General features: G+C 40.8%; 1 protein-coding gene across 1 annotated transcript; it reads left to right on the plus strand.

Annotated features, from left to right (window-relative positions):
- Positions 1–718: 718 nt before the first annotated feature.
- Positions 719–4,419, plus strand: LOC121646005 (extracellular calcium-sensing receptor-like). The gene is made up of 8 exons (XM_041994852.1): positions 719–762; positions 1,210–1,504; positions 1,607–1,896; positions 2,036–2,331; positions 2,649–2,854; positions 2,994–3,215; positions 3,301–3,424; positions 3,503–4,419. Exons 1-8 carry the CDS (start codon positions 734–736, stop codon positions 4,405–4,407), a joined length of 2,367 nt encoding a protein of 788 aa, XP_041850786.1. The 5' UTR covers positions 719–733; the 3' UTR covers positions 4,408–4,419.
- The last annotated feature ends 8,398 nt before the right edge of the window (positions 4,420–12,817 follow it).

The raw sequence follows: 12,817 nt of genomic DNA on the forward strand, positions 1-12,817 counted from the left end.
CAAATCTCTGCACTGCAGTTTTTCAATGTAATCTTATTGACATAATTATTATAAATTATATAAAATTGTTCATGTAATGTATGTGTGAAATGTTCAAAATCCAAAACTACACTGAACTGATCAGTATCCTTTTCCAACATTTGATAACCTTGAATCTTTTGCTGTGAGATGACAGTATACCACAATGCAGCTAGAAAAGTGTACAGATAAAGGAAATATTAGTCAAATACCTTGTGTTTACATACATAGTTTTACAAAACATCTAAAGAGATAAGGACAAATGGGGAACTTACATACATATAGATCAAAGAAAAAAAAAAAACAACTTAATCACATATCTCTGGGTGTTGGCTTTAATTCTCCAATGGATGTGAGAAGAGATATATAAACCAATTAAAATAGGCTGAACTTAAACCTACACAAACACACACACACACACACACACGCCAAAGGGATGGAGACTTTAGTTCTTTTTCTTGTCCTTAGATTGGCTCTGGGCTTGTTTGAGGTGAACTCAGTTATTGCCTTGAGTGGATCTCTGAATGATCTAAAGTACAGGACTGGACTGTCAGAGGCTGAAAATGATGGAGTCACTGATGAAACTTCATCATTGAAATGTAGCCTGCAGGGCACTGCTCACTTACCGACGTTCTCCATGGATGGGGACTACATTATTGGAGGTGTTTTTTCAATTCACTACAAAGAGAAAACAGTGATTAATGACTACATCACCATGCCTGAGCCACCAAGCTGCACAGGCAGGTTAGTAAGAGGGAGAAGAGAAGGGGGGCAAAAAGCATGTTCGATGTGTATTAATAGAAATGTTATTTACAATATCCAGTTTTTTTCTTATTTTTCTTGAGGATTTTCTTACACTAGCAAAGTTTTAAGCTATATTTATATTTTGTCATTATTAAGATAACCACTGTTGAAACAATTTTAAAAATAAAATGACACAGATTTTGTATGTTTGCCAACATTCAGACTTTAGCTTACAAAATGTCATGCATTTAAAAATGTACATTTCTGTGTTGATATCTACTTTTAAAATTTTAGATTTATGTGCTCAGGTTCTCCCTTGCTGCATTGTTTCAGTACACAGGTTAACTGCTGCATCAGCTCTCCATTGCTGCAGATTTAACTTTATATCTTCTGCTAAAAATGTGGATTATTCTGCTCAAATTTAATCACTTGTATCACTGTGTGCAGTATCGATGGCCGTGAACTGCGCTTCTCTCGTGCAATGATTTTTGCCATTGAGGAGATTAACAACAGCACAGAGCTACTGCCAGGCATCAGGCTTGGTTATCAGATCCACGACTCGTGCGCCTCAGTGACCATGGCTGTGCGCGTGGCATTTCGGCTCTCCAACGGACAGGACCCTGTGTTTCACACAGGTGATGAGTGTTCTCAATCTGGAATGGTGATGGGTGTTGTAGCTGAGTCTGGATCTTCACCATCCATCAGCTTTTCACGCATCATCAGCTCCTTTAACATCCCCCAAGTAAATAATCTGAATCTTTTGAACTTTTTTTTTTTTAAATATGCTTCTGACTACTTCTGTTTATATTACTTTAAAGAACTAGATTGTCATGTTTTGTTTCAGGTGAGTCACTCTGCCACTTGTGCCTGCCTGTCAGATAAGCAGCAGTACCCGAATTTCTTCAGAACTATTCCCAGCGACCGGTTCCAAGCTGACGCGCTGGCCAAGTTGGTGAAACAGTTTGGCTGGACTTGGATAGGTGCTGTCCGCTCGGACTCTGACTATGGCAATAATGGCATGGCGTCTTTTCTTAAAGCAATACACAGAGAGGGGATCTGTGTGGAATACTCTGAAGCCTTCTACAGGAACGACCCACAAAGCAAGATCCAGAAAGTAGCTGATGCTATTCGCAGGTTGCCATATCACTAATTTTGCATTGAGGTTTTTGCACTGATCCTAAGGAAAGAAAGAAAAAGAGAAAGAAAGAACACATCTTAGCAAAATTTGTTGCACCTTAATCTTTTAATATTAAACATTATAATTTCTCTGCAGGTCGACAGCTAAAGTTGTGGTAGCCTTCACAGCTGGTGGAGACATGAGGGTCCTGCTGGAGGAACTTGCTCGAGATCCACCACCACCTCGTCAGTGGATAGGCAGTGAGTCCTGGGTAACAGATCCACACTTCCTTAAATTCAGTTTCTGTGCAGGTGCTATCGGGGTTGGTATTCAGCGATCTGTCATCCCAGGTGTGAGAGACTTCCTGATGGATCTCTCTCCTTCTGAAGTGGCTGCCTCCCCAACACTTACTGAGTTCTGGGAGGATGTATTCAACTGCACTCTGGAAAAAAGTAAGAAATTATTTTTTGATGCTTTACTTGTGTTATTTTCTTAAGTGTTAAGTGGAACGTACTGTCTTGTAAAAGTCCGATCATACAATAGCCTCTATATTTAGATAATACATTTCTACTTACATGCTGATGATAAGCCATCACAAGAAAGAAGTAAGTTTTAAATTTACAAAGATTTCCACTTGATGTGATTATGTCTTAAGTCAAATTTATTCACTCAACTGTTAGTATGAAATATATATAAAAATAAAAGCATATTAATCAAGTACTATTTAAATTATTGAAATCCACCTGACCCTCTTTCTGTGTCTCTGTAGGTGCTGCTGCAGTCAAAAAGGATTGTGATGGAACTGAAGACATAAAGACACTCAACCACCCATACACTGATACATCCCAGTTGAGAATCACCAACATGGTTTACAAGGCTGTTTATGCAATAGCACATGCTATTCACAATGCAGTGTGTCAGAGAACAAATTTCACAACCCAGTGCAACAAACACACCAGGTTGGAGTCCAGACAGGTCAGATGGAAAGAAAAGTCACCCCTGTTCTCTTTCTTTACCTGTAGTCTAACTTATTTCTAAATGAAAATGTAATAATTACATTGTTTGACATTTAATTTCCATCTTTGGCTTCTCTGTTTGCACGTCATCTTTACAGATTTTAACTGAGCTGAAGAAAGTCAACTTTTCCCGGAATGGTTATGTAGTGTCATTTGATGCTAATGGGGATCCACCGGCTCTGTATGAGCTGATCAACTGGCAGAAGAATAAGAGTGGAGTTATTGAGTTAGTGACAGTCGGGTTCTATGATGCTTCGATGCCAATAGGTCAAGAGTTTCGTATCGTCAGAAACCTAACCTGGATGGATGGTGGCATGCAAGTAATGAGCCTAATGAACTGCTGCTTCATAACATCTGTGTTGCAGAACTTTTAAAATATTCCTTTTGCTTGTGTCTCTGTGACAGGTGCCGGTATCAATCTGCACTGACAGGTGTCTCCCGGGAACTCGTAAAGTGCTGCAGAAAGGAAAACCCGTCTGCTGCTATGACTGTAAACCCTGTCCTGAGGGAGAGATTAGTAATGTTACAGGTAAAATAACATGTTTTCCATGTATATCTGAAACATCACACATGTGAATGTTAACAGTACTATTCATGTGTTTTTCAGACTCTCCTGATTGTTTCCCTTGTCCCAGAGAATTCTGGCCGAATGCAGAGAAAAACACCTGTTTCCCCAAACCTGTGGAGTTTCTTTCATTTGATGAAGTCCTGTCAATCATCCTGGCTGTATTCTCTGTTGGTGGCGCCTGTCTGGCCATCATAACAGCAGCTGTTTTCTTTCATCACAGGACAACTCCCATTGTTAGAGCCAACAACTCTGAGCTGAGCTTCCTGCTGCTCTTCTCTCTGACTCTGTGTTTCTTATGTTCGCTGACTTTCATCGGGGCGCCCTCTGACTGGTCTTGTATGCTGCGGCACACAGCATTTGGCATCACCTTCGTTCTCTGCATTTCTTGTGTTCTTGGGAAAACTATAGTGGTTTTAGTGGCTTTTAAAGCTACGCTTCCAGGTAATAACATGATCAAATGGTTTGGTCCTCTACAGCAAAGGATGACTGTAGTTTCTTTCACCTTTATTCAAGTTTTAATATGTACTATTTGGTTGGTTGTGAGCCCTCCTTTCCCAGTGAAAAATCTCACTACATACAGGGAGAAGATCATTCTGGAATGTGCGTTAGGTTCTGCTGTCGGGTTCTGGGCCGTGCTTGGGTACATCGGCCTGCTGGCTGTTTTTTGCTTTGTGTTAGCTGTCTTGGCTCGGAAACTCCCTGATAACTTTAATGAAGCCAAGCTGATCACCTTCAGCATGTTGATATTCTGTGCTGTTTGGATCACCTTCATCCCAGCATATGTCAGCTCTCCTGGGAAATTTACTTTGGCTGTGGAGATATTTGCTATTCTGGCCTCCAGTTTTGGACTAATTCTGTGCATTTTTGCTCCAAAGTGTTTCATCATATTATTTCAGCCAGAGAAAAACACCAAGAAGCATTTGATGAACAAAAATCAATTGTAGCACATCAAAACTTTCGAAGTAATACAAGAAGATGATGAAATTGCATATTAAATATGCTGCAGTTTAATATACAGTAGTAGCGGTTTAAAAGTTCCCCTGTTTCCATGATGGGTCCTTGACTGGCTCTTGACTGGTCCTTGACTGGTCCTTGACTGATCCTTGGCCGATCCTTCACAGGTCTGTGGGGGTAATGTAATCCCCCGCAATGACGTCGTCAGCGAGGCTCTGCCCCTAAGCAGCCCAAGTAAAAAAACAGCTGCAATCCCTCTTTTGTCCACGGGGAGGAGCAGTGATTTGATCTTGCTGCTCTCTAAACAGTTTATAATGAGCTGTGTCGCTCATTTGTTGCATTTTTGCCAACATTTAAAAAATTATTTGATTTGAAAATGGCGTCAAATAAATGTATCAAAAAAGCCGACATGTGTAGCTAATGGTGTTATGAGGCAAAGCACAACCTCCTCAAGTCGGCTAAGTGGTGAATGTCACTAGCAGCCAGCTTTCTAAACATCCCGAGGAGCGCCGCCAGCGGTCATTTGACTGCAACGTAAGTTATTCACAGTGGGGGTTGATACAGCTGCTGCATAACTGAATATTGACAAAATCATAACGTAATATCGGCAGGTAAAAATAACGTAATACTCATAATGTGTAAAGCAGGGATCACAAAAGTCCGGACCCAGCCCAACCTATATTCTGAATTAGGCCTCAAAGTGCTATTATCCTAAGTAGATAAGTAAATAAATGGTTTATACTGTGAAATGAAGTGTCCCTGGATTTTATTCATAGCGATCTAGTGATAAAACGTGATAAAACGTCATACAACTGTGTCTCAGTGGTGGGACAGCCGCCTGCCTGCTGTCTGAAGCAGGCACATGCGCAAAGGCTGGTAGGAACGACAGGAACCAGCAGCCTATCAGCACACAGGGTTTGTGATCTTACAGCCAATCAGAAGCAGAGTAGGGCGGGCATTTATTACAAGTCCGTAGCCTTGTTATATACGACAGTTTGGCTGAGAAAGAGTCTCCCTGAGCGGCTCTGTGGAAGTTTAGACGTGCTAAACTGCTCGTAAATATTGATGTGTTTACTTTTCCAAACAAGTAAGCAGGTAAAACTATAGACAACAACTATATAATAAAAGTCCTAAAATACCAGGTTCAGCCGTTTAGTTTTTAATACACTATAAGCATGATAGCATGACTGGCGGTCATCAAAAGACCGCTGGCGGCGCATCCAGTGTTTAACACTAGAAAACCCAGAGATTTCTTACCCCTCTACCATGCCCAGAGTACAACCAAAAGGCTGCCCGGTTTGAAATTAACAATTCAATGGCCAACAATTAGCACCTTTACATTTGTAAACACAGCCATTACCTGCCGTTAGCTGTTCAAGCATACTCCTTGGGGGGAGGAGTGTGCTTGAAAAGAGCCTTGTGGACTGTGCTGTATAGTTTCACTCACCACAAACGGTATTTGTGCTTTTGACCATTTCTCACATTTTCATGTACCCTTTATTGAGCATTGGTCATGTGAGTTTTCATCGTCATCACACTATTGTACGCCCAGCTTGCTTTCAAGTGAGAGATTATCACGTTTCTGTTTCCACAAAGGCAAGAAGGAAAGCATAATCAAGTATTTCAAATGAGAGATAATTACATTCCTTTTGACCTGGGAACAGAAAAGCAAAATCAATTTAATGTTCCTCACTTCCTAATATGGTGCAACAAGGTTCACAGTCCTCAATGTTTTTAGTAAAAAAAAAATAATTAAAAAACACCTTACTAACAGGGTGGAATGGAACATAACAGAGTGGAACAGAATATAACAGGGTGGAAAATATTTGTTCCCAATTCCAAATAAAAACGCTTCAATGGCCAGATGATCAGCAATGAATAAAGATATTTCTACAGTGATCCAGATTTTTTGTTTGTTGTTTTTTTTGTTTTACATTTTAGATTTTGTAAGAGATGGGTGTGTTTTAACAACAGCAGTTTTATCCGTGACTTTAATCGATAATTATTATCATTATCCAGTGTATAAAAATGTTGGTGTAAAAACGCCAAAGATAGATAAGCATGATGCTGAACTTCGTGGTCTTAGCTCCTGGTTTGGTGTGTCTTGTTCTGTTTATTATCATTCTGAAAGGTATACCAAGTTGTGGGCTGCACAACTTGAACAAAGGCTAAATTCCTCAACATTCGCACTTGCTCCATAAAATTACCATCTCCAAGGCTCCTCCACCACCACTTTGACTATGGATTGATAAGTAAATGAGCCGCAGTTTTGTAATTGTTGCATTGTCAAAACAGTTCTGTTAGTGTTGTCACACAAAATTCAGTAGACTAGTTGGTTCCTATGCAGTGAATTTACATGTTATTACAAAAATACACAATAATAAAATAGGCAAGTGGCAAGATTAGAATAATGTTATAAGTTCTGCGCAAAGACTCCTTTTTCATTTTCCAAAACAAAACTGACATAAACAATCTTGAAAAAAATGTGCACGTAGGCTATGAGGAAAGAATGAATGCAATGAAGTAGGGACTGGTTGAATAAACACGGTTTAACTGGACGCCTAAGCGAGCGCGTTGCAGGATGGCTCCAGATTTTATTGTCAAATGGTTCCAGGTCAACCAAGTCCGAACTGCTTAGAGCAGAGTCCTGCACGGTTCCGTTTTGCTACGCATACCTGCTCTAACCCGTTAGAATGACTCCCGAACCCGACTCGTCACCAATGTATTTATTCCATTTAAATCCGAACCAGACTGATGTTTAACCCGCGACCCGAGCCATTAACGCATCATTGCCATGCTGCACCGCTTCTTTTCCATTAGTATAGCCTATTGTTGTTTTATCATTGTGTTAATCTAAAACACATAGATAGCCTATGAATGTTTATTTTAAGCTTGCTCAACATTTTTAAAACAGCTTTATATTCCTCTGACTGAACCATTTCAGAGTGAAGACTAAACCAGACCAGTGTGTTTTATTTTGCCACTGAGAGGGTATTTATAATAGGCTACTCGGAGATTGCTGTGCTTTAACAAAATGTAATCCACCTTTCCTGGCAGCAGCTGTGTTCTCCGTTCCTGGACTACAAATCCGGCGGCAGAAAACTCTGCTGCGCAAATACCAGCGTAAAATAAACTTTCATATATTTTCTCTGTGTTGTTGTAGTATATTCAGATGATAAAACAACAATATAATAAAAAAGAAGACTTGGAAGGAGGAACAGCGGTGCAGTAGGCTATGGCACACGTTAACGTTAAAAAGCACACTGCTTGTTGTAAATACTTGGTTTATGCTTTAAGAGGTAAATATTTTGGTTAACATGTTGAAGAAATATCGTTGTTTCTTTTTTCATCTCTTGCTATGCTATTGAATTTGGCAACATTAACATGGAAATTCACTGCATTAGGACCGACTAGCCTACTGAATTTCTGGTAGCATGACAACACAAACTGGACTCGTTTGACCACTCTTACCCAATGTGCAACAATCACAAAACTGGGTCACTTGTTCAGCTGCCTCATTGCGGCTCATTTACGTATCAATCCACAGTCAAAGTGGTGGTGGAGGAGCCTAAGAGATGGTAATTTTCTGGAGCAAGTGCGAATGTTGAAGAAGACGCATGTTCAAGTTGGGGGCTGCATACAGTACCTTTTGGAATGGTAATCAGAGCGTGTCGGGGAATAGCCCACCTGGAGGGGTGACGTAATCGGGATTCCCGGCGAGCAGGAAGTCGCAGCACAGCGAGTGTTGGATGTCCCCCCGCGATTAGACACATTGAAGTGGAAGAAATTATCTCCGATCCTGCGTGGGGCTTTTATCTGTCGCCCTGTCTTCTTATGGAGGTGAAATAAATAATATGAGAATAAAATAACCCTTCCTAGCTACCTCAAACAGATTCTGTGTTGCTTGATCCAAATCTGATTTGTCTATGTTAATAATGCTAATATTAAAAGATTAATCAGTATGATAAATACATCCTATTGAGAATAGAGCTAGGGGCTGTGATCCAGTATTTGAAAGGTTTTATTAACCTACTAGCATTCATTTCTGAATAAAACAATTGGCAGCGCACAAGCATGTTACAATTTCACATTCCACGTCAAACGATGATTATGTATTAAGTTTTATGCATTTTTATGAATTGTGACTGGCCATCAGAGGTGCTTTGAGTGGCGCCTCTGCCGGTCAGTGTAAATTCAGATAAAATCTGACAGACTACGGGCGATGAGAAGTCTGTGAGAGAAGCGCCATCTTCTGGGTCTACCCTATATTACAAGGAATGGGTGGAGTTTGATTAAAACATCGACACTCCCAGGAGAAGGAGGGGGCCTCTCTGGCGGCTGGAAGTTGGAAGGCAGCTGGCTGGAACTGGAATGGAACTGGGCTGGAAGCCGGCAGGTATTCGGCTGGCTTTCAGCTTGGATGGGAACTTTTAAACCGCTACTACTGTACTTACATTTATTGGTCAGCTAAATTTTTTACTCTATATCTCGACTTGATTCACTTTTGGCATGCAATTTATTAATGACATTTTAAGCTGTTGTTTTGCCAAATGTTTCATGTGCTGAACATATTAAATAAAATCTGTATATTCAAAAGTTTAATGTGGGAGAATTACGTTCTTTGAGTTTTTTCTCAGATGAATAGAGAGAGTTAGTGGGCAACCTCATGAGCTGAAGCAGAAGAACACATCTCCTTCTTAAGTTGAACATGACAAAAAATTTTATTTATTGAGTTTATGAGGATGAAACTTGCACACCAGCCCATCAGGATTCTAAGTAAAAATATTAATTTCAATAATTACATAAAATAATTCAGTATTAATAATTAATGTTAGGCATGCCTCGGGAAACACCACACTGGATCTTTGATACCAACCTAATGGCTGCGTGGACACCATTAAAGTACTAAAATTATTAATGGAATAAATTAATTAATTCAAGCTAGTAAAATCAATCACTCATCAATCAATTAGTCTCAGGACACTAATAACTTGAATTCTTCATTCGAAGGGACCATAACATGATTTAAAAGAGAACATTAACAAAACCAGACCAGTTTAGGATATATCTCTGTTTTGTTCTGTTATATGGATGAGTACCAAGAGAGGGTGCTAGGGAACTGTATGTGAGAAAGAGAAGAAGAATAAAGTTGGAAGTGAACTACATTAATGGTCTCTTGCTAGTTCGCTTACACCAGGCATGTCAAACTGGTCCAGCAAAGGGCCGTGTGGCTGCAGGTTTTTGTTCCAGCCAGCCAAGAGCACACAGTTTGACCAATCAGCTGTCTGAAGACTGAGATCAGTTGATTGAATCAGTCAAATCTGGTGTGCTGCTGCTTGGTTGGAACAAAAACCTGCAGCCACACGGCCCTTTGCTGGACCAGTTTGACATATGTGGCTTACACGAACTGCTAAATACCACAATTTTGGCGACGAGGATGGCTATTTCCGTACCTTTACCTGCACTTTTCATGCCCTGCCCAGGCGAACCTGCTATTGTCTTCATTACGTGGTTGAAGATGTTTGAGATCTACATGCTACTTTCTGATGCTACTGGGGATACCTGGCCTGATGCTATGAAACGCGCCGTTCTTCTCCATGCGCTTGGCACTGAAGGAAAGAGGCTGTTTAATACTTTGCCGGATACAGTTACATCTTATGCCTCTGCGGTGGAGGGACTGAAGAAGCACTTTGTTCCTAAAGTAAACGTGATTGCAGAATGTCACAAATTTTTACAGAGAACACAGAGACCTGGTGAGTCAGTCAGTGAGTTTATTGCTGCACTACGTGAGCTTGCTACCATGTGTGAGTTTGGGGACATGGAAGAGCAGATGAATCATGATCAACTGATAGAGTATGTTGCCAATACATGAATATGAGACATGTTTCTGGAATCGGACTTAAATCTGGCTAAGGCTACTGCACTTGCTTCACAAATTGAAGTCGGACTACGTAACACCTTTCCAACAACACTGCTGCTACTGCTTCTGCTGCATCAGTGATAGCCATACACCTGCAGGTAAAGAAGAAAATGGCGCCTGCAGCTCAAACTGCTGTTAAACGTCGCTCCTGCTATCGTTGTGGATGCACCAATCACCTCACTAATAAGCCATCATGCCCCGCTGCTAAAGCAAAATGCAATTCCTGTGGAAAAATTGGACATTTTTCTAAAGTTTGCAGATCTGGTCAAAGAGAGGTACGTGAAGTGCTGATAAATGAACTGATGGTACTTTACATGAATGATGCTGCTCAGGATAAAATCCTCTGTACTGTGCATGTTGAAACCCATGAACATTCTCATGATGTTGAGCTGATTGGGGATACAGGCTCCTCTGTTTCTATTCTTCCTGTGAGTGTTAACCAGAACCTCTTTTCTACATGTGGACTTGCTGAGCCTACTGTGACCCTGTGCACATATTCAAAAGAGAAGATACCAGTTATTGGTCGTTTACAAGCAAAAGTGACTCGAGACGTTCAGCTACGTGTTCATTTATGGTAGTTGAGTAAGGTGCTGCTTTACTTGGCCTGAATCTTTTCACTGCCCTGCCTATGCGTGTTGAGGTAACAAAGTCATCTCTACAAAAAGCCCCAGTGTCTCCCCTGACTCTCAGCCTGCAACCCTCACAAGACAAAATGTGACAGAGGTACAAACCACACCTCTGACTGCTCCACTGACCCAGGTAAAGGAAGCTGGATGTGCAAAGGATTTGTGCACAAAATTAAAATAAAACCACACGTTATTCCAGTGCAACGGAAGCTGAGGAGACTTCCATTCTCAGCAAGACAGGCTGTTACGGAGGAACTTAAAAGCTGAATAATTAGGATCTTTTCTGTAAAATTAATTAAAAATGTTCTCATTTGTTGTGAGGGATAAAAGGAAGCTTCCCTATAAACAATCTGTCTCCTACATCAACAATGTCTTTTCAAGTTTTTCTCCTTCAAAATAAGAGTTCCGTGCCAGAATAACTTTGGTGCACTGTGTGGCTCTTTCCTACTTCCTGGTTCCTTATCCAATCATATGCAACTCCCCACGGTTGCCTAACAACAAGGCAGCATTTGGTATTTTATATCTGCAAAAGAGCAGCAGCGTGCAGGTATGGAAGCTAGTAAAAGAAGCGGACAAGAAACAGTTTCAGAAAAGCTAAAAAGCCTCAGCATCCTGCTAAAAAAAGCAAACGACCAAAAATGGAATTAAATGAGGATCAACACTGGAGAATCTTTTGCAAGGTGGAGAAGTCTGAGTTCGCAAAATTTCTCTTTGACAGGAAAGCACAGGAATTTTGCTTAAATTAACCGAAAAGTTTTTAGTCTAATTTGTTTCTCGGCACTCATTAAATTAATTTGTGTGACTGTATGGATATATTAGTGGAATAAATTGGTGGCCTATTAGTTTACAACAACAAATGTAATGATGTTTGGGCCAAGTGAAACTTGTGAAATTACTTTAATATATTTATTAAGTGAGACTAGGGGAAAACTGCTGCTGCGCGGTATTTGTTGTTTAATGTAGCTTTTGATTACACTCTATTTTACGCAAACGTAAATTAGCGCGTGACATTAGCGCTAGCTATGCAAAGGATAGCAACTTACTGTGTGTGAATCATCTTCGCTTGTCATCATGATGTTTGTTGGCGCCATGTTCTCCATCCACTATAGACTGTATATAAAAGAACCGTCCTCTCATAAACCGGCAACCTGTGAGATACTCTCTTGGGGGTTTTTTCTGATTTGAAAACACTAGGTGTCAATGCTACTTATTTTGCCTTTAAAGACCCGCAAGACAAGGGCATCATTGAATGTACTGATGCATCTCCGTGAGTCTCCCCCATCGTTGTTACTCAGAGGAGAAGTGGAGGAAAGCCCTGTATGTGTGTTGACCTGAGAGAGCCCAACAAATCGATTGTCTGTGACTGTCATTCCTGGCCACACATGGATGAACTGCTCACTAATCTGCGAGGGGCTACTGACTTTTCTACCATTGACCTAGCTTTTGTATATCACCAGATGCTTCTACACCCAGATAGCCATGACATCCCTGTGTTTATCACTCATGAAGGCCTTTTTCATTTCTGCTGATTTCCATTTGGCCTTGCTTCATCTCCATCAGCATTTCAAAAGATGATGTCCACCATACTGGCTGACCTCCCAGGTGTACAAGTCTATCTTGATGATCTCATATGCTATGGCACCACCCAGTAGGATCACGATGCCAACCTACAGAGAGCCCTGCATGCCTTGAATGAAGTGGGACTCAAACTGAACATGAGGAAATGTAAGTTCAATTAGGCATCTTTGTCTTTCCTAGGACACACTATTGCCAATGATGGACTTTATCCTGGCAAAGACCGAGTCAGTGCAGTGGCTCATGCACCTGCCCCACATGACACATGCTCCTTGAGAT

The sequence above is a fragment of the Melanotaenia boesemani genome, chromosome 9, assembly GCF_017639745.1.
Source record: "Melanotaenia boesemani isolate fMelBoe1 chromosome 9, fMelBoe1.pri, whole genome shotgun sequence".
Taxonomy (NCBI): domain Eukaryota; kingdom Metazoa; phylum Chordata; class Actinopteri; order Atheriniformes; family Melanotaeniidae; genus Melanotaenia; species Melanotaenia boesemani.